Consider the following 25,726-nt stretch of genomic DNA (forward strand, 5'->3'; position numbering starts at 1 on the left):
AGAGGGGGTCAAAGTATTTTGGATGTTTCCAAAACTTAATTGCTCTTTTTCAAGTTTTTATTATTAGTGGATATTGGCCTAATTCTACCCTGCATGCATTGTTTGTAGTTTTCCTCTGGACATGTAGGAGAATCTTACAGAACTCTGCATGTAGGGTTTCAATGGGGTGTTTGTAACATTTGATGAAATCTTGATTTGCAAGTGAACCCCATACCTCGCTGCCATAAGGTGCAATTGGTTCAATGACACATTCAGTTAGTTTTAGCCTAATTTTAATAGGTATTTCAATTTGAATTTGTTTTTAATGGCGTAGAATGCCCTGCTTGCTTTCTCTCTCAGTTCATTCACTGCATCATTAAGGTGTCCAGTTGTGCTTATTTTTAAACCTAAGTAATTAGGTGTGTGCAGTACTCTATTTATTGTGTACCAATTGAGGACTTTGGTCTAATTCCCTGAGATCTGGATCTTCTCTGGAAAATCATTATTTTAGTATTTTTGGGGTTTACTGGGCGACAGCAGGCATAGGTCATTTGCGAAGAGTAGGCATTTAACCTCTGAATTGTGGAGACTAACCACTTTTTTGCCATATGCCTGAACATATACAGTAGTTGATGTTTTTTACTGCTAGATTAATACCTTCTTTACTGTAAGTGAATGTGGTATCCAGAAAGTTATCTAAGTGTGTTTGGATATTTTGGCTACAGGTTGCTTTCTGGTATTCTTCTGTGCTGTTTTGGGCCCATCTGTATGAATTTCTGATGTTGTACAGCTTACTGGGCTGTGGATGTGTGGTTGTTTCCATGTCTGTTCTTTTGAGGAACAATGTAATTTGGCTGTGATCAGACAGAGGTGTTCGTGGCTTGACAGTGAATGAGCTGGGAGAGAAAGGGTCAATGTCTGTAATCATATAGTCTACTGTGCTGTGGCCAAGAGGTGAGCAGTAGGTGAATCTTCCCAAAGAGTACCCCTGTAACCTACCATTGACAAAGTACAGACCCAGGCTTCTACAGAGCTGCAACAGATCCCTTCTGTTTTTGTTGATGGTGCTGTCACTGTTGTTTCTATGGGGAGATTAAGACCGTTTGAAACAGTATGGCCTGTAATAAAGCTGTCCCCTCGTGTGCTCGTTAGATCAGGTAGTGTTCCTGTGCTCGTATTTGTGTCCCCACAGATGAGCACATTTCCCTGGGCCTGGAAATGGCACGTGTCTTCCTCAAGGGTGGGGAAGATCTCCTCTGAGTAATATGGGGATTCTGAGGGGGGGGATATATACTGCACAAAGGAACACATCTTTTTCTGTCAATACAAGTTTTTTTCAGTTTTAACCATGTGATAAATGTGATAAACTCAGCAAAAGAACAAACATCCCTTTTTCAGGATCCTGTCTTTCAAAGATAATTAGTAAAAATCCAAATAACTTCACAGATCCTTATAGTAAAGGGTTTAAACACGGTTTCCCATGCTTGTTCAATGAACCATAAACAATTAATGATCATGCACCTGTGGAACGGTCATTAAGACTCTAACAGCTTACAGGCGGTAGGCAATTTATGAAAACCTAGGACACTAAAGAGGCCTTTCTACTGACTCTGAAAAACATCCAAAGAAAGATGCCCAGGGTCCCTGCTCATCTGCTTGAACGAGCCTTAGGCATGCTGCAAGGAGGCATGAGAACTGCAGATGTGGCCAGGGCAATAAATTGCAATGTCTGTACTGTGAGACGTCTAAGACGGCGCTACAGGGAGACAGGACGGACAGCTCATGGTCCTTGCAGTGGCAGACCACGTTTTTAGATTAACTGTCTTCAAAGTAATGACTCGGGACGTCGGGTTTGATATGAAAGCTTCTTTTAGTAATAATACTTGTTCACGTTAAATTTAACAACTTTAAATTCTGCAGAGCAAGGCAGGTAACATGCTAGCGGAAAATCAGCTTAATCACTTTGCACCTGCACATAACTGGCGCGTTACCTCTCTCATTCCTGTCGCAAGGCATTCTGGAACTTGCAGTCGAAAGCGTAATTCAATACTAACCAATACAATTACATATGTAAATAACTGTAAAGAAATATCTTTAGATACAGCTCAATGAATTAACTTAAACATTAACTCTGTAACACATTAAAGTTACAACATCCCCCCCCCCCCCCCCCGATGAACAACTGTGTTCAACTAGATCTCTAGGCAGTATATCAACTGAATAGGTCTCCTCAACAAAGTCCCTGAAGTAGTACGAACTGAACATGATCTAACTAGGCCATCTCGGCCTGGAAACAGTTCCTCAATCTTTCCTAGTTTTCAGGTTTGTCTGGGTGTGTTATCTTCTCCAATGAGTACAACGTCACCCGCTTTCAGTGGGGTGGGCTGTCGTGTTTCACAGCGGTGTGCTGACTTTAGATCCAGCAAGTCATCTCTTCGCCAACTGTTCCAGAAACTGGTCACAAGTCTCTGCCTGTACTTCCATCTGCGTGTCATTTCCCCCTTGTTTAATGTTGGGTGCTGAGTGTCACTTGCTCCAGAATGCATCACCTTCTCATGGTGGTACTGTATCAGCATTTCTGCGTATCTGTACTTATTGGGCAGAACCCATGGGTGCTGCTCTCTAAATGTGAAGTTGGACTGTTGCAGTCTTCCTCCTACAATGAGTAGTTTGTGTTCGTCCAGGAAAGATTTCAGTTCTCTGATTTTACAGTCATTGTTTAGGCTTTTTCCTGCCTTCAATAGTTTGATCTCCTGTCCAAAACTCTGTTGTTGAGTTACCTTAATCCAGTACTTTTCTGCATCGAACAGTTCGTCAGCAGTCAGTTCACCTTGCATCTTTATGGTTGTGCGAGCATTGGCTATGAATCTCTTTATCCAGGCGGTGACTCTGAACACTCTTTTCAGTTTGCTGTACCTTTCAAGCTCCAACACAGGTTCAGTAATGTCTGTGCAGTTTGCTCTGAGTTGTACAGTAACCTGGCAACTGGACTTGAGTTCTTTTTTCACCTCTTCCGGAACCTTGTTATCATCAGTCTCTTCGGACTGATTGGGTGATGTCAGAATTCTGGTTCCATTCCACCATAGCTCGCTCTGTGTCAAGTTTCGAACAGTTTGTCCTCTTGTAGGGAGGTCAGCTGGATTAGTTTTCCCTTCAATATGTGACCATGACTCTGGATTGGTCAAGGACGGGACCTCCGTCACTCTGTTCGCAACAAACTGTTTCCATTTCTGAGCTGAGCTGCAAATCCAATGCAGCACGATCATCGAGTCTGTCCACATTTTGATCTGTTTTTCTTCCATTTTCAGTGTGATCATCAAGTTGTTTGCTAGTCTCGCTTCAATCTCAGCTCCCATGAGCTCCAGGCGTGGCAGCGTCATTTTCTTAAGTGGGGCTACCCTGGACTTGGATGCGACTAGACTTGTTGTTTCCCTGTCTTGTGACTCACCTTGCAAGTAAGCTACTGCACTGTAAGCCCTTTCACTTGCATCACAGAACACGTGTAGTTTCAGGGTGTGGTTATTCTGTGGCCGCATGTCTGTTCTGTACCACCTTGGTATAGTGAGCTGGTGTAACTGGGGTAGTTCTGAACACCACTGTTACCATTCTCGTGTCAGATCAGGTGGTAATTCTTCGTCCCAGCTGAGTCCCCTCTCCCACATTTCCTGGAACATGCACTTGATCCTGATGGTGAAGGGAGTTAAGAAACCAAGAGGGTCGAAGATTCGTGCAGACGACTGCAGAACACTTCTCTTTGTGTTTTCCTTTTGCTTTAGAATGCTCAGTAGCGGCCTGAGGTCAAGCACAAAGTAATCTGTTTCCGGCCTCCATACTAAACCGAAAACCTTCAGCACTAATCCTTGTGTTTCTAGCGTCAACGGGTGGTCAGTTGTCGTACTCTCCTCCCATTTTGTTTTCAATTCAGGAGAATTGGTCATCCATTTGCAAAGGCCCATGCCTGCAATCGACAGCATTCGCTTTGCAGTTGTTGTCACAAGGTAAGCCTCTTCAACATTGCGTGAACTTACAATGAAGTCATCTACATAGAGTGACTCTCTCAGTATCTCTACAACTTCTGGTTGTTCTGTTTCATATTGTTTCAGGTGCTTCCTGATTGTAGCTGCCAGCAAAAATGGACTTGGGGAAGCTCCAAATTACCACTCTTTTCATCCTCAGCACACACAGCTCCTCTTCATTTTCTCCCCTTGGTGGGCCTGCGAGCCATAGAAATCTCACGGCATCTCTGTCTCTCTCTGCTAGGGCTATTTGCAGGAAAGCTTTCTTGATGTCTGCCATGAATGCGATCTCATGTAATCTGAACTTTATCAGAACGCTGAGCAGATCCGGATTCAGGTTCGGTCCTGTGAGTAGACAGTCATTGAGGGATGGACAGCCATCTTCATGGGACGAGGCATCAAACACCACTCTCAGTTTTGTGGTCACCTTATCTTCTCGGAGTACTGCATGGTAGTATTTTACGTTGTCTGCGCTTGATGCGTTGTCCTTGGGCACGTCCTCTGCCATATCTTGTTGTAAGTAGTCCTCTACTACTTCATTGTATCTGCTGTACAACGCCACATCCTTCTTCAGTCTTTTCTTCAGACCTTCAAACCGTTTATTGGCGATTCTATAGTTGTCTTGGAGTTCTGGCATTTCTCGTTTCCATGGCAACTCCACATGGTATTGCCCATTTTTGAAGGTGGTTGTTTCCTCAAACCTTTTGTAGAGCCTCATTTTCCTTTGCGTTCTGTGTTTTCTCGCTTAGAATACCCAGAGACTCAAGCTCACAGAATGCATGCAGTTGCTTGGAGACTAGTGTGTCTTCATCAAGTGGGATGAACATGCAGGTTGCCTCGGCGACACTTGACATGGACACGGGTCCCTGCACCGACCATCCAAAGGTGCTCTCTAAAGCAACTAGCGTCTCCGTCTGTCCCTCCACTCTGCCTGATACTATCTGAACTATAGTTCAGGATCATTGTCATCTCCTGGAAAGTCTGTGAGCTGCAGTCCCTTTCTATTGAGCTCATGTTGAATCTGTTCACCAGGAACCTTCATCACAGCTGTGCATACTTGTGGGGTTTCAATTGCCTCTATCTCTATTCTCTGCTGTTTGTCCCAGACATTCTCCAAGATGACTTTCACTGTGTTGCGTTGGGACGTTGCTGGGGCGGAGGAGCCAAACGTGTGAAGAATGAGTGCCTCTTGTCTGATTACTGGTAGCTTCAAGCCCTTCACAAGGTTTTCATGTATGAAGCTTCTCTGACTGCCTCCATATAGTAAGCAACGAGCTATCTTCCTGCCCGATGGGCCTTCTACCCATGCCTTTGCCGTTTGTAGCAACACAGTGTTCTGTCCATCTGGTTTCATCCTCACTGAATGGGGAATAACTGAGGAAACAACAGCATCTACAGAAATAGTAGGGGGTTGCACCTCACTCCTCTTACTGGTACACACAGCAACGTGATGTCTGCTTCCACATGTTGCACATGACACATCTTTGACCTTACAGAATTTTGCTATGTGTCTCTGTCCTAAACATACAAAGCATCTTCCCATTTTCTTTAGTTTCTCTTTGCGTGTAGCAATATTGTGGTCAGGGCAGTTTTCTGATTTGTGGTCTGCACTGTCACAGAATAGACAATTTTGTTCCTCCTGACTGGCTGTATGCAGTGCTGCAGCAGAGGGCATGTTGGGCCTTTTTGTTTTCATTTCATTGGAGAAGCATGACTTGTTCCATGGTTTGCTCTCTTTCTGTTGGTTGCATAATCTTGTCATTTGTAGCGCTCTCTCCCTGCTCTGAACCTCTTTCTGTAGGAAACTGATAATCTCAGACACTTTCCATTCATCATCTACTCCCCTCTGACGACTATAGTCAACACCTATGTCCTCTGGAATCATCTGCAGTAAGATTGGGCATAGTAGGCTTCCATAGGTTTCTGACACTACACCCAGTGATTCCAGGCTCCTAATCTAAATTTCACATTCATCATATAGCTGCCTCAATGCATTTAGATCAGAGGATTTCTTTACAGATGTGAGATTCAGCAGCTTTAACATATGAGCACTAATCACAAGATCTTTCCTTCCAAATCTGCTCTTGAGTAGAGTGATTGCATCATCATAATTACTGTCTGTTAACATCAGTCCTGCTACTGCCTTTGCAACTGGTCCAGTGAGATATGTTTTCAGATAGATACACTTCTCTTTATTACACAGTGAATCATTGTGAATAGCAGTCTCATACTGGCTCCAAAACTCCTGCCACATACTGACATCTCCATAGAATTTCTCAATAATCAACTTTGGTAGCCTTACTGATTGTCTCTGTGATCTGTTTGAGTTAGCGTCACTCACCCGGGCTGGTAGTGGATTGACGTCCTGTTTCTCCTTTATCACTCTTTGTGCACGGCTCTTCAGCATGATAATGCGCTCTTTGTAATCCTCCGTGCATGCAATCTCTGCCTCCAATCCGTCCAATGGCGTTAACTGTTCAATTCCACTATCAAGTTCAAACAAACTGTCCTCCTTAGCTGATAGCAATTTCAACAATGTACTCAAGTGATCGGTATCCGGATTTGACTGGGCTATTTCCACGTCAATCTGATTCAAAATCCGCGTTGTGGCGCCTCGAATGGTACCCCGCTTTCATCTCATTCTTTCTGCTTCATGCCGACGTTCCTCCTCAGCCATTTCAGCCGCTTCTTCGTCGCAGCTCATATCCCGGGTTTCGGCACCACATTTTAGATTAACTGTCGTCAAAGTAAGGACTCGGGACGTTGGGTTTGATATGAAAGCTTCTTTTAGTAATAATACTTGTTCACGTTACATTTAAACAACTTTAAATTCTACAGAGCAATGCAGGTAAGATGCTAGCGGAAAGTCAGCTTAATCACCTTGCACCTGCACAACACTGGCGCGTTACCTCTCTCATTCCTGTCGCAAGGCATTCTGGAACTTGCAGTCAAAAGCGTAATTCAATACTAACCAATACAATTACATATGTAAATACCTGTAAAGAAATATCTTTGGATACAGCTCAATGAATTAACTTAAACATTAACTCTGTAACACATTAAAGTTACAACACACGTGTAACAACACCTGCACAGGATCGGTACATCCGAACATCACACCTGTGGGACAGGTACAGGATGGCAACAACAACTGCCCGAGTTAGACCAGGAACGCACAATCCCATCAGTGCTCAGACTGTCAACAATAGGCTGAGAGAGGCTGGACTGAGTGCTTGTAGGCCTGTTGTAAGGCAGGTCCTCACCAGACATCACCGGCAACAACTTGCCTATGGCCGCAAACCCACCATCGCTGTCTCACCAGGGATGATGTTCAGATTCACGTTTATCGTTGAAAGAATGAGCGTTACACCGAGGCCTGTACTCTGGAGCGGGATCGATTTGGAGGTGGAGGGTCCGTCATGGTCTCGGGCGGTATGTCACAGCATCGTCGGACTGAGCTTGTTGTCAGTTTAGGCAATCTCAACACTGTGCGTTACAGGGAAGACATCCTCCTCCCTCATGTGGTACCCTTCCTGCAGGCTCATCCTGACATGACCCTCCAGCATGACAATGCCACCAGCCACACTGCTCGTTCTGTGCGTGTTTTCCTGCAAGTAGGAAATCACGCGCTGGTTTCTCTGTGCCAGGAGTAATGAAGGGTCCCATGATAGCACTGTCTACGTATGCAGATGACGTGACAGTTTTTATTACAGGGGGTGAGGATGTTAAGGTTCTCTCAAACACTTTAAATGTGTATGAGGGGGCCTCCTTAACTAGAGTTAATTGTGAAATGAGTGAATCACGGTGGGCAGGTCAGCATCAGACGGGGTCTGCTCCACGGTTACCAGGTGGGCTTCAGTGGGGCAGAGATGGGATGAAGACATTGGTTTTTTTTCTAGGCTCTGATGTATTTCAGAAAAAGAACTGGGAGGGTGTAGTGGAGTAAGTGTGTGCCAGACTGTCAAGGTGGAAATGGGTGCTACCTCAGCTGTCTTATAGAGGAAGGGTCTTGGTAGCTAATAATCTTGCCGCCTCTACCCTGTGGCACAGACTATGATTTTACAGCCACGTCTGATACAAGCGCTTCAGAGGACCCTTGTCAATTTCTTCTGGTCTGGACAACACTGGATTAAAGCCCTGTACCTGCCACTGCACGAGGGTGGGCAAGGCCTGGTGGACATTTCTTCCATGATCATGGCTTTCCGGCTTCAAGCAGCCCAGAGACTGTTGTACAGTGACGGTTCTAGCTGGGTCGACACAGCCTACACATTGATGAGGAGAGCGGGCTGTTTGGGCTTAGACAAGCACCTTTTCTTCTTCAAGCTGGAAGGGGTAATTTGTCTGGCCTGAATCCATTTTATGAGTCTGTTATTCAGGCTTGGAGAGTTCTTGTCAAGTCCCGTCAGGCAGGCATGTCACCAGGGATGTGGCTTTTTGAAGAGCCTGCCATCCAGTCGCGTGCTCTGGGTTCAGCAAGCCTACGTTCATGCCTGTTAAGTGTGGGGTGTACTAAGCTAGGTCATCTGATGCGGAGCAGGAGCAGATCGTTGGAGGAGCTGGGAGAAAGAGCGGCGATACGATTCTCGCCTACTGAGGAAGGTCGTAGCTGAGGTCTGTGACTGACACTGCAGTATGTGACTGACACTTCCAATTCTGAACGTTGGAAGGAGGGTCTGGATTATGAGGTCCCTGTACTGATTGTTAGTGCTGCGGCGGGGTCATTTGAGGAGGACGTGGGGATGCTGCTTTCATTCGATGCCCCGGGGCTGGGGGAGTTCAAGGAGGTGGGAAAGAAGGCCCTGTACAAAATTTGTGTCAAACTGTCCCATGCCTCTTCCCTGGAAGGGGTAAAAATCTGCGAGGTGGGTGGGTGTGTTTGGTCCAGGTGCATCCCCAAAAGGCTGTTGGCGGTCTTTATACAAACTGCCTATTGAAAAGAGGACAGCTGACCTCCAATTGAGGATAATACATGGAGCCATAGCCACCAACATGCATCTGGTACACCTGGGGAGGGGTGTACATTCTGTGCTGAGTCTGAAACTCTGGCACAGAGAATCTGTTTTTACAGTGTCCCAGGTTGGTCAGGATGATTGACCTGATCACTTCTTGGTTCTCAGCTTTGGGAGAGATTTTCTCTTCCCAACAGTTTATATTTTAGCTAAAGTACAGGTTTAGTCGAAGGGGTGTAGTTGTTTTGCTTAATTTTGTGTTAGGGGCAGCTAAATTAGCACTATGGAAGACCTGAAAAAACAGTATTCGGGGACAGGGGTCTGTGGATGTGGTGGGATTGCTGGAGGGGATGTTGGCAGCGAGACTGAGGGTTGAGTTTGCCTATTACAAACTGGTTAACAATATTGATCTGTTTATGAGTATATGGGGTATTCAGAGTCTGTTGTGTTTAGTTAGTGTGGAGAAGGATTTGTGTGTGTGTGTGTGTGTGTGTGTGTGTATGTATGTATGTATGTATGTATGTATGTATGTGTATATATATATATATATATATATATATATATATATATATATATATATATATATTTATTTTTATTTACTGCTGCTCTTTAAATAATAAATAAACAAATTGACAACAGAATTTCAGCATGCTTAGCATAGGAAAGGACACTCAACAAGCACAGCGCTTACACAAATGACTGATGATAAAATGATTGTGGGCGCTGTCTTGTTAGGCTTCAGTGCAGCTTTTAACATTATTGATCATAGTCCGCTACTGGAAAAACGTGTGTTATGGCTTTACACCCCCTGCTATAATGTGGATAAAGAGTTACTTGTCTAACAGAACACAGAGGGTGTTCGTTAACCTGTTGCGACGAGCAATCCCGTATCCGGGAGCGTAATTATAGCCTCAAGCTCATTAGCATAACGCAACGTTAACTATTCATGCAAATGAAATGAAATAAATATATTGGCTCACAAGCTTAGCCTTTTGTTAACAACACTGTCATCTCAGATTTTCAAAAAATGCTTTTCAACCATAGCTAAACAAGCATTTGTGTAAGAGTATTGATAGCTAGCATAGCATTAAGCCTAGCATTCAGCAGGCAACATTTTCACAAAAACAAGAAAAGCATTCAAATAAAATCATTTACCTTTGAAGAACTTCGGATGTTTTCAATGAGGAGACTCTCAGTTAGATAGCAAATGTTCAGTTTTTCCAAAAATATTATTTGTGTAGGAGAAATCGCTCCGTTTTGTTCATCACGTTTGGCTAAGAAAAAAAAAGAAAATTCAGTCATTACAACGGCAAACTTTTTTCCAAATTAACTCCATAATATCGACAGAAACATGGCAAACGTTGTTTAGAATCAATCATCAAGGTGTTTTTCACATATTCTATTCAATGATAAATCATTCCTGGCAGTTTGGTTTCTCCTCTGAACAAAATGGAAAAATGCACGCACCTGGAGATTACGCAATAGTTTCGACGGAGGACACCGAGCGGACACCTGGTAAATGTAGTCTCTTATGGTCAATTTTCCAATGATATGCCTACAAATACGTCACAATGCTGCAGACACCTTGGGGAAACGACAGAAAGTGTAGGCTCATTCCTTGCGCATTCACAGCCATATAAGGAGACATTGGAACACAGCGCATTCAAAATCTGGCTTACTTCCTGTATGAAATTTCATCTTGGTTTCGCCTGTAGCATTAGTTCTGTGGCACTCACAGACTATCTTTGCAGTTTTGGAAACGTCAGTGTTTTCTTTCCAAAGCTGTCAATTATATGCATAGTCGAGCATCTTTTCGTGACAAAATATCTTGTTTAAAACGGGAATGTTTTTCATCCAAAAATGAAATACTGCCCCCAGAGGTTCAAGAGGTTAATGGAAGCCTATCAAATATAATCCAGTTACAATCAGGAATTCCCCAGAGTAGCTATGTACGCCCCTTGCTGTTTTCAGCTTTCAAAGACATGCCACTGACTTTGAGTAAAGCCATAGTTTCTATGACTCAACACTTTACACGTCAGCTACTACAGTGACTGAAATGACTGCAACACTCAACAAAGAGCTGCAGTTAGTTTCAGAGTGGGTGGCAAGGAATAAGTTAGCCCTAAATATTTCTAAAACTGAAAGCATTGTATTTGGAACAAAACACTCACTAAACCCTAAACCTCAACTAAATCTTGTAATAAATAATGTGGAAATTGAGCAATTTGGGGTGACTAAACTGCTTGGAGTAACACTAGATTGGAAACTGTCATGGTCAAAACATATTGATGCAGTAGTAGCTAAGATGGGGAGAAGTCTGTCTATAATAAAGCGATGCTCTGCCTTCTGAACAACACTATCAACAAGGCAGGTCTTACAGGCCCTAGTTTTGTCACACCTTGACTACTGTTCAGTTGTGTGGTCAGGTGCCACAAAAAAGGACTTAGGAAAATTGCAATTGGCTCAGAACAGGGCAGCACGGCTGGCCCTTGAATGTACACAGAGAGCTAATAATAATAATATGCATGCCACTCTCTCCTGGTTGAAAGTGGAGGAGAGATTGACTTCATCACTACTTTTATTTATGAGAGGTATTGCCATGTTGAATTCACCGAGCTGTCTGTCTTAACTACTGGCACACAGCTCGGACACCCATGCATACCCCCACAAGACATGCCACAATAGGTCTCTTCACAGTCCCCAAGTCCAGAACAAACTATGGGAGGCACACAGTACTACATAGAGCCATGACTACATGGAACTCTATTCCACATCGAGTAACTAACGCAAGCAGTAAAATTAGATTTAAAAAACAGATAAAAAAACTCCTTATGGAACAGCAGGGACTGTGAAGCAACACAAACATTGGCACAGACACATGCATGCATAGACACATGCATACACACACATACACATGGATTTAGTACTGTAGATATGTGGTAGTGATGGAGTAGGGGCCTGAGGGCACACATTGTGTTGTGAAATCTGTGAATGTATTGTAATGTTTTAAAATTGTATAAACTGCCTTACTCTTCCTGGGGTCCAGAAAAATTATCTGCTGTTTTGGCAGCAGCTAATGGGGATCCATAATAAATACAAATACACACACCCTCTCCCACCGGGACATGTCGTCAGGTGAATGCTGCCGCACGGCGCCCACACACACTCATCCCAGCAGGCCTGGTATTTTCATGTCCTTTTGAAGTTGGGTGGTAATTCTCTCTCTAGGAGATGGTGACAGACTAGTGGGGATATCAAACCCTCCATCTAATAATCTCTCTCTAGGAGACGGTGACAGACTAGTGGGGATATCAAACCCTCCATCTAATAATCTCTCTAGGAGATGGTGACAGACTAGTGGGATACCAGGATCCGGGCCCAGCGTCATCTCACGACTAACACTCAAACTCACAGGGCAGGCTGGGTGACACCATACACGACTTCACAACACAAGAAGTCACTTTTGTGTGTTAGTTTAGGATTGTTCACATTTGCGTGCGTAGTTTGTCTGAAATCTCAGATGTCAGATTTTTGAACTTCGGACATTGGTGAGTTCAGACAGACGGTGTATGTTCATGGTGGGAGATTTCTCTAACACACTCTCCATTTTCCAGGCCTCCCAATGTGCCGCCCAAACCTCACAGTGGCACAAATAGGAGGGCTAGGCCCCGCTCGGTCTTTAACGTTAAGTTGTTTAATGGCAATCTGGAGTCCTTTGTCAAGGTACTGGTCAAGTCTGGCCTTGGACTGCTACCGACCGTCTCTCCGACCGTTTCCATAATAATGACCGTAACTCAACAACTCACACTTGTCTTTTTCCTGGGGTCTGATCATTAGGCTGACCACACCAGTTCTCGTTTCTCTCTGTAGTCTCAAACGTTGGGGAAGCACAGGGGTGGCATTGCTACTGACAGAGTGCATCCAGGGAAGGAGGTATGATGACAGAGCAGAGGGCACACTAGCACAGTGGAGGGGGGTGAAGGGGGAGGGTGGGGGGAAGGAGGACGGGATGTAGGGAAGATGTTTGTCTCCATCTTTCCCCCCGAGTCTCTGCTGTCAGCTAGGGCATTGGTATTCCTCCCTATTTCTCTCTCTTCCTTCTCTCTCTTCTCTGGCTGGTTTGAAAGCAGCCATTGTCAGCAGGATATATGTGACAGCCAGGGGATGGTGGCCAGAGCGATAAGGAATCCACCACCTCCCCACAATGCCCTGCTGCTTCCCCTGCGTTTGACGCCAGCTCTATTCTTAGTGTGTGGGGGAGGGCTGGGCTGTGGTACTGTAGCTGGCTGCTGTGGTGATTTAATCTGGGTTTCACCTCTTTCTCGCTCTCTCTGCTTTCTTCTCTGCTTCTTCATAGCCGCGGACGACGGAACTCGCACACCAGACACCAGGTAGAGTGGAGACACTGGAGTGGAGAGGGACCCGTCCCTACTGCTACCTGTCTGTCTGTCAGGGCCGGGGTGATAACAGTATTGCCATACTCGTTAGTATTGTGGCAAGGAAACAAAACACGAAGCGGGTTTAACTTCTTTAGGAATAGCTCCCTAATGTTGGAAACAAACATCATTATGTTGTCATCCAGAGTCACATTTATTTACACTGCTCAAAAAAATAAAGGGAACACTAAAATAACATCCTAGATCTGAATGAAATATTCTTATTAAATAATTTTTTCTTTACATAGTTAAATGTGCTAACAACTAAATCACACAAGAATTATCAATGGAAATCAAATTTATTAACCCATGGAGGTCTGGATTTGGAGTTAAAGTGGAAAACCACACTACAGGCTGATCCAACTTTGATGTAATGTCCTTAAAACAAGTCAAAATGAGGCTCAGTAGTGTGTGTGGCCTCCACGTGCCTGTATGACCTCCCTTCAACGCCTGGGCATGCTCCTGATGAGGTGGCGGATGGTCTCCTGAGGGATCTCCTCCCAGACCTGGACTAAAGCATCCGCCAACTCCTGGACAGTCTGTGGTGCAACGTGGCGTTGGTGGATGGAGCGAGACATGATGTCCCAGATGTGCTCAATTGGATTCAGGTCTGGGGAACGGGCGGGCCAGTCCATAGCATCAATGCCTTCCTCTTGCAGGCACTGCTGACACACTCCAGCCACATGAGGTCTAGCATTGTCTTGCATTAGGAGGAACCCAGGGCCAACCGCACCAGCATATGGTCTCACAAGGGGTCTGAGGATCTCATCACGGTACCTAATGGCAGTCAGGCTACCTCTGGCGAGCACATGGAGGGCTGTACGGCCCCCCAAAGAAATACCACCCCACACCATGACTGACCCACCGCCAAACCGGTCATGCTGGAGGATGTTGCAGGCAGCAGAATGTTCTCCATGGCATCTCCAGACTCTGTCACGTCTGTCACATGTACTCAGTGTGAACCTACTTTCATCTGTGAAGAGCACAGGGCGCCAGTGGCGAATTTGCCAATCTTGGTGTTCTCTGGCAAATGAAAAACGTCCTGCACGTTGTTGGGCTGTAGCACAACCCCCACCTGTGGACGTCGGGCCCTCATACCACCCTCATGGAGTCTGTTTCTGACCGTTTGAGCAGACACATGCACATTTGTGGCCTGCTGGAGGTCATTTTGCAGGGCTCTGGCAGTGCTCCTCCTGCTCCTCCTTGCACAAAGGCGGAGGTAGCGGTCCTGCTGCTGGGTTGTTGCCCTCCTACGGCCTCCTCCACGTCTCCTGATGTACTGGCCTGTCTCCTGGTAGAGCCTCCATGCTCTGGACACTACGCTGACAGACACAGCAAACCTTCTTGCCACAGCTCGCATTGATGTGCCATCCTGGATGAGCTGCACTACCTGAGCCACTTGTGTGGGTTGTAGACTCCGTCTCATGCTACCACTAGAGTGAAAGCACCGCCAGCATTCAAAAGTGACCAAAACATCAGCCAGGAAGCATAGGAACTGAGAAGTGGTCTGTGGTCCACACCTGCAGAACCACTCCTTTATTGGGGGTGTCTTGCTAATTGCCTATCATTTCCACCTGTTGTCTATTCCATTTGCACAACAGCATGTGACATTTATTGTCAATCAGTGTTGCTTCCTAAGTGGACAGTTTGATTTCACAGAAGTGTTATTGACTTGGAGTTACATTGTGTTGTTTAAGTGTTCCCTTTATTTTTTTGAGCAGTGTATTTTGCAAGCTATAGCACACAATATTTTACATACAGCAGATTTTTAAAGGACCAAATAGTTTGGTCTGCTTTGTGTTTTCATTTTTGCCATTGAAAAAATATTGCGATACTGTTATTGTCACAGTCTTACTGTCTATGCTGACTTCCTATCTCTGTCTCTCTCTTTTTCTGCCCCTAACATCCCCTCGACTTCCTGTCTGTGATAATCTTTCACCCGTTTGTGCTGATGTGCAATACTAACTCCCTGGAGGTTTGCCCTGACAGACTGAACTGCTCACATCTATAGATGTCAATTTATTCATATATTCCTGTGCCAGGGCTACAACTGGATTATGAAGTACAATTTGATCTGTACCCTATTAATTGAAAATGTACCCTATACTTACAATTTGGCTTAGATTACATTGTACAATTCATAGGATGCCCAACACTTATTCCAGACCTTGCAACATCTACATTGACAGATATTGAATTCCTCCAAACATAGTCTGTCTTGCTCAGTCCTCAGCTACAGAACATTGATACCCGGTGGTTCCTGGAATCCCGGCATGGTTGATGTATTTAGGGCCGTGTGTCTACGCCCCCTGGGTGAAAACCCATCCACAACATTATTAGAAGCATGTAAGAGGTCTCTGCCTCAGCAGGGAGCTATCAGCTGGTACTTTGGTACTACTCTGGAGTGCAGCTCTTGTACCCTTCTACTGAAGGAGGGAGGAATGTGTTCTCTGTAAAGGGACAGCTCCTCTCTCTCTCTCCTCTTTTCTCACTCCTCCTCCTCTCTCTCCACTCCATATGGAGTGTGTGGTAGTGGCTCTGTTACATAACCTCACATCCCTTATCAGTGTCCCAAGTGTGCGCTCAAGTGTTGACGTAACACAATAAAACAAGATAAAGAGGCCATGTTTCGTACCACTGAAGCCCCATTGAGTTGTATTGGCTAAGAGAAACTGGGCATGAATGGTTCTGTAGCTGCAAAACTTTAGTCTGTCTCTGTAAACCTTCAGTAGCATCATTGGTAACACTTTACTGTAGTCCCTTATATGCCAATGGCAGATGTTATATTATCATAAGTAGTTATTATAAAGGCTTTATGAATGCATACATAAGGCTGGCTACAGTAAAATGTCACCGGTCATTTCTCCCTTCACCCATTAAGTATAATAATGGAGGCATGCATTTCGGGAAAAATAAGCATGTAAAGACTGAATGATATAATGTATTTCAGAATGAGCCATCTGTTAATATGACATGTCCTTCCTCTCATTGTGAAGGACTCTGGACAAGCTATTCCCCGTGTGGTGGAGAGCTGTGTTCGATTCATCAATCTCTATGGTGAGCTGGTCATCCATATATTACTTGTATTTGTTTTGCGACAGCTATGATTTTCTCTCCTTTTCTCACCTCTTGCAGGCCAATCAAGCGTAACAGTCCAAAATGACTGTGTGGTGCTAAAACTTCTCCCCTGGTCAAGGGTAACATTGCGGCAATTTCAGTGTTAATTGTCTGGGTGTTTCCATTCTTCCCGTGTCTGTGTTAAAATCTGTTCCATTTTAGTCACAGTCATGGGAAAGACTATGCAGATGCCATCTTGTTTACAGCATCTGTCCATGCAGCCAATGGGATGCAACACACACATTCCACACACACACACACCCTTCACACACACTGTCAAATAGGTTAGTTAGACTATCACTGTGAGACGCATTAATACAACTCCAACAAAACACGTCGGCTTAAACTTTTGAAGGCGTGACGCTAATGACCTCTCTGTGTTTTGCGGACACCGGCGATGTCTTACTGGGGCGGCCGTCTCTAGTGGGGAAGACCCTGACTAATTAAGTTCCGAACTGACCTCTCTCCTTATTAAATGCTAATCCTGGCTGGAGGGCACTTTAGTAAGACTTGGTTGCGGTCTCTCTCCCTCATTAATTATCTTTAATTGGAAAACTTAAGGGCAAGAGGAATGGGATGTGGCCTTTAGTTGGGACTTAAACTGGCTTTTCTTTTTGCACTGGTGGTCTTTTATAATGGCTGCCTGTCACAATGGACTAAACGTGTGTCTACCTTTCTGTCTCACCTCTCTCTTCCTCTCTCTCTCGGTTCTGTACTTCTCTCTCCCCTCTGCCATTCTTTGTTCCCTGCAGGCCTTCAGCATCAAGGGATATTCCGTGTGTCCGGGTCTCAGATGGAAATCAATGACATCAAGAACTCATTCGAGAGAGGTACTGTAGGATGTTCTGTTACTGTAAGGTACTGTAGGATGTTCTGTTACTGTAAGGTACTGTAGGATGTTCTGTTACTGTAAGGTACTGTAGGATGTTCTGTTACTGTAAGGTACTGTAGGATGTTCTGTTACTGTAAGGTACTGTAAGATGTTATGTTACTGTAAGGTACTGTAGGATGTTCTGTTACTGTAAGGTACAGTAGGATGTTATGTTACTGTAAGGTACTGTTGGATATTATGTTACTGTAAGGTACTGTAGGATGTTATGTTACTGTAAGGTACTGTGGGATGTTCTGTTACTGTAAGGTACTGTAGGATGTTCTGTTACTGTAAGGTACTTTAGGATGTTCTGTTACTGTAAGGTACTGTAGGATGTTATGTTACTGTAAGGTACTGTAGGATGTTCTGTTACTGTAAGGTACAGTAGGATGTTATGTTACTGTAAGGTACTGTTGGATATTATGTTACTGTAAGGTACTGTAGGATGTTATGTTACTGTAAGGTACTGTAGGATGTTCTGTTACTGTAAGGTACTGTAGGATGTTTTGTTACTGTAAGGTACTGTAGGATGTTATGTTACTTTAGGATGTTCTGTTACTGTAAGGTACTTTAGGATGTTCTGTTACTGTAAGGTACTGTAGGATGTTCTGTTACTATAAGGTACTGTAGGATGTTCTGTTACTGTAAGGTACTGTGGGATGTTCTGTTACTGTAAGGTACTGTGGGATGTTCTGTTACTGTAAGGTACTGTGGGATGTTCTGTTACTGTAAGGTACTGTAGGATGTTATGTTACTGTAAGGTACTGTAGGATGTTATGTTACTATATGGTACTGTAGGATGTTATGTTACTCTAGGATGTTATTTTACTGTAAGGTACTGTAGGATGTTCTGTTACTATAAGGTACTGTAGGATGTTCTGTTACTATAAGGTACTGTAGGATGTTCTGTTACTGTAAGGTACTGTAGGATGTTATGTTACTATATGGTACTGTAGGATGTTATGTTACTGTAAGGTACTTTAGGATGTTCTGTTACTGTAAGGTACTGTAGGATGTTATGTTACTATATGGTACTGTAGGATGTTATGTTACTGTAAGGTACTGTAGGATGTTCTGTTACTGTAAGGTACTTTAGGATGTTCTGTTACTGTAAGGTACTGTAGGATGTTATGTTACTGTAAGGTACTGTAGGATGTTCTGTTACTGTAAGGTACTGTAGGATGTTCTGTTACTGTAAGGTACTGTAGGATGTTCTGTTACTGTAAGGTACTGTAGGATGTTCTGTTACTATAAGGTACTGTAGGATGTTCTGTTACTATATGGTACTGTAGGATGTTCTGTTACTATAAGGTACTGTAGGATGTTCTGTTACTGTAAGGTACTGTAGGATGTTATGTTACTATATGGTACTTTAGGATGTTCTGTTACTGTAAGGTACTGTAGGATGTTATGTTACTATATGGTACTGTAGGATGTTATGTTACTGTAAGGTACTGTAGGATGTTCTGTTACTGTAAGGTACTGTAGGATGTTCTGTTACTGTAAGGTACTGTAGGATGTTATGTTACTCTAGGATGTTATTTTACTGTAAGGTACTGTAGGATGTTCTGTTACTGTAAGGTACTGTAGGATGTTAACATATTATTGTACAGTCAGCCCAATACTTTTATACTGTCCAGGATTGATAGGTCAGTCAGTCAAATTACACTTCACACATTTGATACCATCAGTGGATTGCAGCACATAGGGACAGAAGGAAAAGCAAACATAGGAAATAAATTATGTACTTCAGCTTGAGCTGCAGAATATGACTTTGCTTAATTGCTAGTTAATTTTCTGTTTTGAGATAATTAGTTAACACTGGAAAGAACTTATTAAGCTGATGAAAGAAGCAGAAACATTGACATGTTTACAATGTACCCTAGTCTAATGGGCACTGCTTGTTTGTAAGTTTCAAACTTCCTTCTAGTCAGGGGAAATGTAATGATTGCCTGCATACAACACCCTCACATACACTTATCGATCTCCCAGGTAAGGACCCATTGACAGATGAAGAGAACAACCACGACATCAACTCGGTTGCCGGGGTTCTTAAACTCTACTTCCGGGGCCTGGAGAAATCCCTCTTGCCCAAGGAAAGATTTAATGACCTCCTCTCCTGCGTCAGTAAGTACCTCTGCTTGAGGTTGTCTCTGGACCAGCACAGCTGGCTGTGCTACATTATAATAAACACACGCAAGCATGTACAAACAAACACACAGACGCGTGCACACCCACACATATTATGGGCATATCTGCAAAGTTGAACTTAATGTGTTCATATTGAATGGAAGTGTATACATTGTGACATTCAGATGGAGCAGATACCCTCTAGGAGCCATGTAAGTCATTAGTTGGTGTTCACATGCCCTTCACAGGTCAACTCTTAATGTCCCACTATGGGGAAATCATCACAAACATCATAGCTACTACTTACTCTTCTGTGGTGTGTTCATCAGTAGCATTGTGTTATACCGTCTTTGTGCCTGGAGGTGAATAGTACCACTTTGTGTTGTTGACTATCTTCTCCACTGACTAGAGCATTCATGTGGTGAGCTAGGACACAAAGCTCACCATACAGCCTGGTGTTGGGTAATGAAAAGTATAAACGCACAACTACCGTAGTGTTTACATCAAACCATACAGTGGCGAGATCACTACTCTGTCACAGACGGCCATATTGTTCTCTTGCTGTAACGGCAGTGTGACACGGTCTTGCATAGTTCAGTCCGCTCTTTGTGGGACACGCTCTGACCTTTTATAAGATGTCATGTGGGGGCTTTGGGGGGGGGACTAGTGGAGTAGGCACTGTTGTTCAAGAACAATGGACTGGCTAGCTAGTGTGGGTCACGTACTGTACACAACGTTTGCCGTAATGCCTTTGGTGTGTGTGAGAATGGGGGGGGGGGGGGATTCTGTGTGTGCACTCGCCGCCTTCTGTGTGTATGTGAGCGAGAGATATGGCATTGGTTTACATTGTGCAGTCAGTGTGTGAGTGATGGGGATTCCCTGTTGTCTACATTCTCAGGCTTCACATACCAGCAATTGGAGAGTGGGCCTCTTGCCCAGCCACCAGTCTCCATATTAATAAAACCCTCCACTCCTTTCAGAATGAGCCAGATATTACCACAGTATCACCTTTTTACTTTAAATGGTTGGCTCACTGGGCACTGGGTAAACACATTTATCTAGGTACAGAATGATGTCCATGTTTTTCACAGTGCTGCATTTGAACTTTAACTTGGTCTTTGTTGTACAGCTGCAAATGCCTGTGTAGTCTGTCTATGGTCTCTTCATTTGGGATTCACAACGAGTGGGCTGGGGCGATTGTGAGGAAGGGGGGTGACTGTTCTTTAAATAGCATCCATCTGAAGTGTTCAGGAACCATGCAGAAAGAAACCGAGTTAAGTACTCATGTAAGATGCATAACATCACAAGTATTCCCAAAAGCCAACTCCCAGATGGCCCAAACTCGTTTCACGGTGACAGCACTACTTCAGGCAGCCATCGTTGTCGTCAATGAAAAAATGAAATGGGCTGCTTTGGAACGGAGGAGATGGGCGGATTCGAGTGAAACAGATCAGTGAAACAGATCAGTGAAACAGATCAGTGCTCCACCATTCGTGATCATTCTGAGATGAGACTAAAGGGATGTTTTGTGAGATGCTTTGTCCTTGATAATTATAGCAGTAGTGACAAAAATAGTTTAAAACGCCAAAGATCATTTTCTCTGGCTGACTAGAAAGAGACCGAGATAGAGAAACAGTATGAGGTCTCGACATGTTTTAGTGCTTCAGCAGACACTCTTGTCCAGAGACTTCTAATCAGAACGTTGTGCTCTGAGACATCTCAAGAAGACACCCTCTCCCATCTGATAGAAGAGTGTAACATTCTTACGATATTTAGTGCAGCAACAGAACTGGAAACAGCAGAACTTATACCGGTGTGATTTATAACTGTGCAATTGTCTTCTATGATAGTGCTAGCATCTATAGTGCTATTGGGAGCAGTTTTGTGCTCTGAGACAACTTCATCAGTGGTTAACTTGGTGAGGGCTCCAGATACAGCTCTCGCCATTGAGCGCAGCATTGAGTCTGATTCAACCAGGCTATAGAATTTGTGACCTATCCTAATGGCCTCAGCCCGAATATGCTGCTTTGCTATTTATCGCTGCAGCCTGCAGTCACACTGGGTATCAATGAGTGAATGGTCACATTCAGATGGATAACTCTCATTAAATATGCAGCCTTGCAAAGTGGTGGGTCAGACCCATTTTAGAGAAGAGCATGGACGACAAAGTGACAGAAATCACAGTGATACGTTCTCTGGATGTGTTGGTTTCTCGGCGGAACTGTTCACACACACAACCACATATACACACATACACACATATACATACACGCACACATACACACACACGCACACACACACACACACACACACACACACATACACACACACACACACACACGTATACACATACACACACACACATACACACACACATACACACACATACACACACACACATATACACACACACACACACACACACACACACATACATACATATACACACACACATACATACATATACACACACACACACACACACACACCTCGGATACATGTATTTTAAATTGAAATGTGCATACTAATAAGAAATGTAGATCAAGCTAAAAACAGTTCAACCGCATTGTGTAAATAGCTTCGGTCTGTACTACTAAGATTTATATGATGAGTAATATCTAATGATTTAATACAACCCCATAGTACTAACATTTCTCTCTCTCTCCTTCCCCCCTCTCTCCCTCTCCTTCGCCCCCTCCTTCCCATCCCCCCAGGAATAGAGAACCTGTATGAGCGGTCCCTTTACATCCGTAAGATTCTCCTGACCGCCGTGCCCAGATCCATCCTCATCGTGATGCGCTACCTTTTTGCCTTTCTCAATCAGTAAGTCCTCAACAACCATATTCCAGGGTCATATTCATTAGGCATCAAACTGAAAAAAATATACTGAAAGGGAGAGGTACTACCTGGCAAATGTTGGTTTCCTGTTGTGAATGGTTTTCCATTGCGTGCCCTAATGAATAATATGACCCAGGCTTGTTCACGGACTCTTCATTGTCTGATATACGGTTTGAAAGCACAAAACACACATTGACTGGCCTACTGTATGGGGACATGTTACTCAGTCACCAAATAGCCCTAATAACCTGCACCTTTAAGATCATTGTACAGTACATTTCTCCTGTTTGTTACTGTATGTAGAGAGAGAAAATGAGCTAGTGTTAAAGTAAACATGTCTGGGGTTAATGGATGACTGGAGAGATTTACTCCTTAGTAATTTACTCCACCTGAAAGGCGCTCGTTGTTTTACTGCTTAGCTGATAAAGAGAGGAGCATAATCTCGTTGTGTGATCTGTTAGGTTATTAAAAAGCTTTGAGAAATGATCACTACCCAGACAGTGAGAGGATAGGCAGTCAATTTGGTGCCTCGGCTGAATGCAGTTGTACAACACAGAACTCATTCCTGTTTGTACACAATCAAATCAAAATTCTGTGTTTGAGAAGGGCAACGTTTATCCGCTTTATCTTGTTAAAGAGATTATGCTAATGTAACGTAAAGTCGATTGTTGTATGTAAACCCTTTATCTCTCACATATCTCTCGCTCTGTCTATCTCCCTCTACCACTCTCACTCACCCTCTCTTTGCTCCGTCTCCCCCGTCCCCCCTCTGCCCCCCAGCCTGTCCCAGTACAGCGACGAGAACATGATGGACCCCTATAACCTGGCCATCTGCTTCGGGCCCACCCTCATGCCCACACCCAACATCGAGGACCAGGTGTTGTGCCAGGCACACGTCAACGAGATCATCAAGACCATCATCATCCACCACGAAACCATCTTCCCCGACACCAAGGAGCTGGACGGGCCCGTCTATGAGAAATGCATGGCCGGGGAAGACTACTGGTGAGCTGAACATAGAAATAGAATTACTAGAAAGGCAACTGGTGAGCTGAACGATTGAGCTGCATGATTTGAGCAGGGTGTGTGAGAAGGGCATGGCTGGCGGAGACTACTGGTCAGGGTTCTTGCTTGTAGACACTTTATAAATTCCATTACTTTTTCATGACTTCCCATGTCTACAAATTAGAATGTGTATGACAGTGGCTAAACATGTGCCGGGCAACACCTTGTGACAAATGTACAGAAGAATACATTTGAATCTACGTTTCATTTCCAAACAGCAATTCATCTGACATTTCATGATTTTTCTTCATTGTGTCAATAGATGTGTTCAATTCTCTGGCTTTCCATGTCTGGAATGGTATTTTGTCTGATATTCCAGAAGGTCCCTGACCTGTGAGAACCCTGTGAGATGATTGACTGAGCAGGGTCGCCCTTCGATGAAGTCAGAGGTTATTCATTAGTGAAACTATGCGGGCGACTTGCAATGATGTTATTTTGACCAGCTTCACTGAGGTGTTGGCTGGGGAGCCAGTAGGGGTGTTTTTCTCATTCCCGTCCTGTGAATGTATCGTAGCTCTTCACTGAGGTGTTGGCTGGGGAGCCAGTAGGGGTGTTTTTCTCATTCCCGTCCTGTGAATGTATCATAGCTCAGGCTCGCAGCCAAATATCCCTTCATATGGGACATAATACTCCATGCTGCCAGTATGTGTGTGTCTGCACTGCAGTGGGAGCTGCAGCTGTCTCAATACGTCGTTAGAGTTAACGCAGGTAATTTTGCTAAATGATTAAAGTGTCCGTGGTGAGACAATATGACAGGGTACAGCTCTCTTTTCTGTATCAGACCTTTAGATATCTGCCTTGACGAAATGACACTGACTAAATCGATCACCATAATGTCCCCAGACGCAGAAGAAAAGAGACCAAGTCACTTGGCAAGGAAACAGTCATTTTAACATCATGTAATGCAGCTTGTATTTGTACGTTAAAACAGAGCAGAGTAACGTCCCTGGGCCAGCTAGCTCCACAGCTATGAGGAGCTGACTAGGGAGACGTTATCGTTCTCTTCCCCTGAAGAGCACTAGCCTGGTCCCAGATCTGTTTGTGCTGTCTTGCCAACTCCTATGCTTTAGATATTGGCCATGATGAGGTGAGATGGACCGAAGCGATCACAATTGGGAAGGGAACACTAATTATAACCTAAAGTGCATCACATAGAATTACATTAACAGACCAAAGTAAAGTTTGGCAGGATGGATCCACAGCTGTGAGGAGAGCCTGTCTCCTCCTCTGAAGAGCACGTCTCTCTCTCTGTTCCTTGGCAGAGCGTAAGTCTTTGCTCTGCCAGAGATAATCACCTGTCACAGCCATCAGGACACCATCCCTGACCGAGCCACATCAAACCTAGAAGATTTGTTGTCGTCTCTCCATCTCCCCCCCCCCCCCCCCCCTCTCATCGCTGTACTGAGGCGGGTGGCTGTGGTGTGTTACCCTGGGAAGCGGCGCTAAGTGCCAGTCGGAGGAAATCTGTGGAAGATATAAGGGGCATTAATGCCAGAGACGTCTGAAAACCGATAAACAGCACCTAGCCTGTGTCATGGGAATACTGATGATGCCCTCTATTTGGTAGTCGGTGGCTGCCAATAGTCGATGGATGCCTCTCAATGTGGCTGTAGGTGCATCTCAAAATATCTAAAGTCAAGTCAGTGAGACAGTGGAGCTCGGACTCAGACATGTTTACTTAAGACAATTTTTTTTTAACCTTTATTTAACTAGGCAAGTCAGTTAAGAACAAATTCTTATTTTCAATGACAGCCTAGGAACAGTGGGTTAACTGCCTGTTCAGGGGCAGAACGACAGATTTGTACCTTGTCAGCTCAGGGGTTTGAACTTGCAACCTTCAGGTTACTAGTCCAACGCTCTAACCACTAGGCTACCCTACGTGGGCAATGTTATTTGGTCCCTAAGCCCTTTATGCAGGGGCCACTTCCTGTGTTTGATAGGGATCACTCCAGTCTGCAACTCGTTTGGTCAAAATGACAACTGACATGATGTACACTTGAATCCCAACTGGCACTTGTCAATATTCCAAAATTATAAACCCATTCGCAAGCATCTTTTGTCCTGCCACAACCTGTTTTGTAACATGATTTGCTATGAAACACTGCCAGACAGGTGCACACTCTGGTAACAGATAGTGAGAAAGTTGTAAAAACAAAACGGCACCGAAGAAGATACGTTGCCAACCAACAGTGACTTGATAAGCTGATTTAGCTAATGTGGCCTGCCTGCTAGCTACTACTAGCTAGCTTAATTAACAAACACAAAGATGGAACTTAGCCAGCTAGCTAGTAGTGATTTTAGTTTAACAGCTTGCTGATGATGAAC

General features: G+C 44.2%; 1 protein-coding gene across 2 annotated transcripts in view; it reads left to right on the plus strand.

The window, feature by feature from the left end:
• The window catches only part of LOC139373931 (SLIT-ROBO Rho GTPase-activating protein 1-like), a 157,216-nt gene that overhangs the window by 105,495 nt on the left and 25,995 nt on the right, over window positions 1-25,726 (plus strand). For both annotated transcript variants that reach the window (XM_071115024.1, XM_071115020.1), the window contains exons 12-17: window positions 13,302-13,335; window positions 16,377-16,437; window positions 17,250-17,327; window positions 19,361-19,495; window positions 22,213-22,321; window positions 23,117-23,341. In XM_071115024.1, the coding sequence (XP_070971125.1) occupies window positions 13,302-13,335; window positions 16,377-16,437; window positions 17,250-17,327; window positions 19,361-19,495; window positions 22,213-22,321; window positions 23,117-23,341 (642 nt within the window). The remainder of the gene's footprint in view (window positions 1-13,301; window positions 13,336-16,376; window positions 16,438-17,249; window positions 17,328-19,360; window positions 19,496-22,212; window positions 22,322-23,116; window positions 23,342-25,726) is intronic.

Source organism: Oncorhynchus clarkii, chromosome 2 (assembly GCF_045791955.1).
Source record: "Oncorhynchus clarkii lewisi isolate Uvic-CL-2024 chromosome 2, UVic_Ocla_1.0, whole genome shotgun sequence".
Lineage (NCBI taxonomy): Eukaryota > Metazoa > Chordata > Actinopteri > Salmoniformes > Salmonidae > Oncorhynchus > Oncorhynchus clarkii.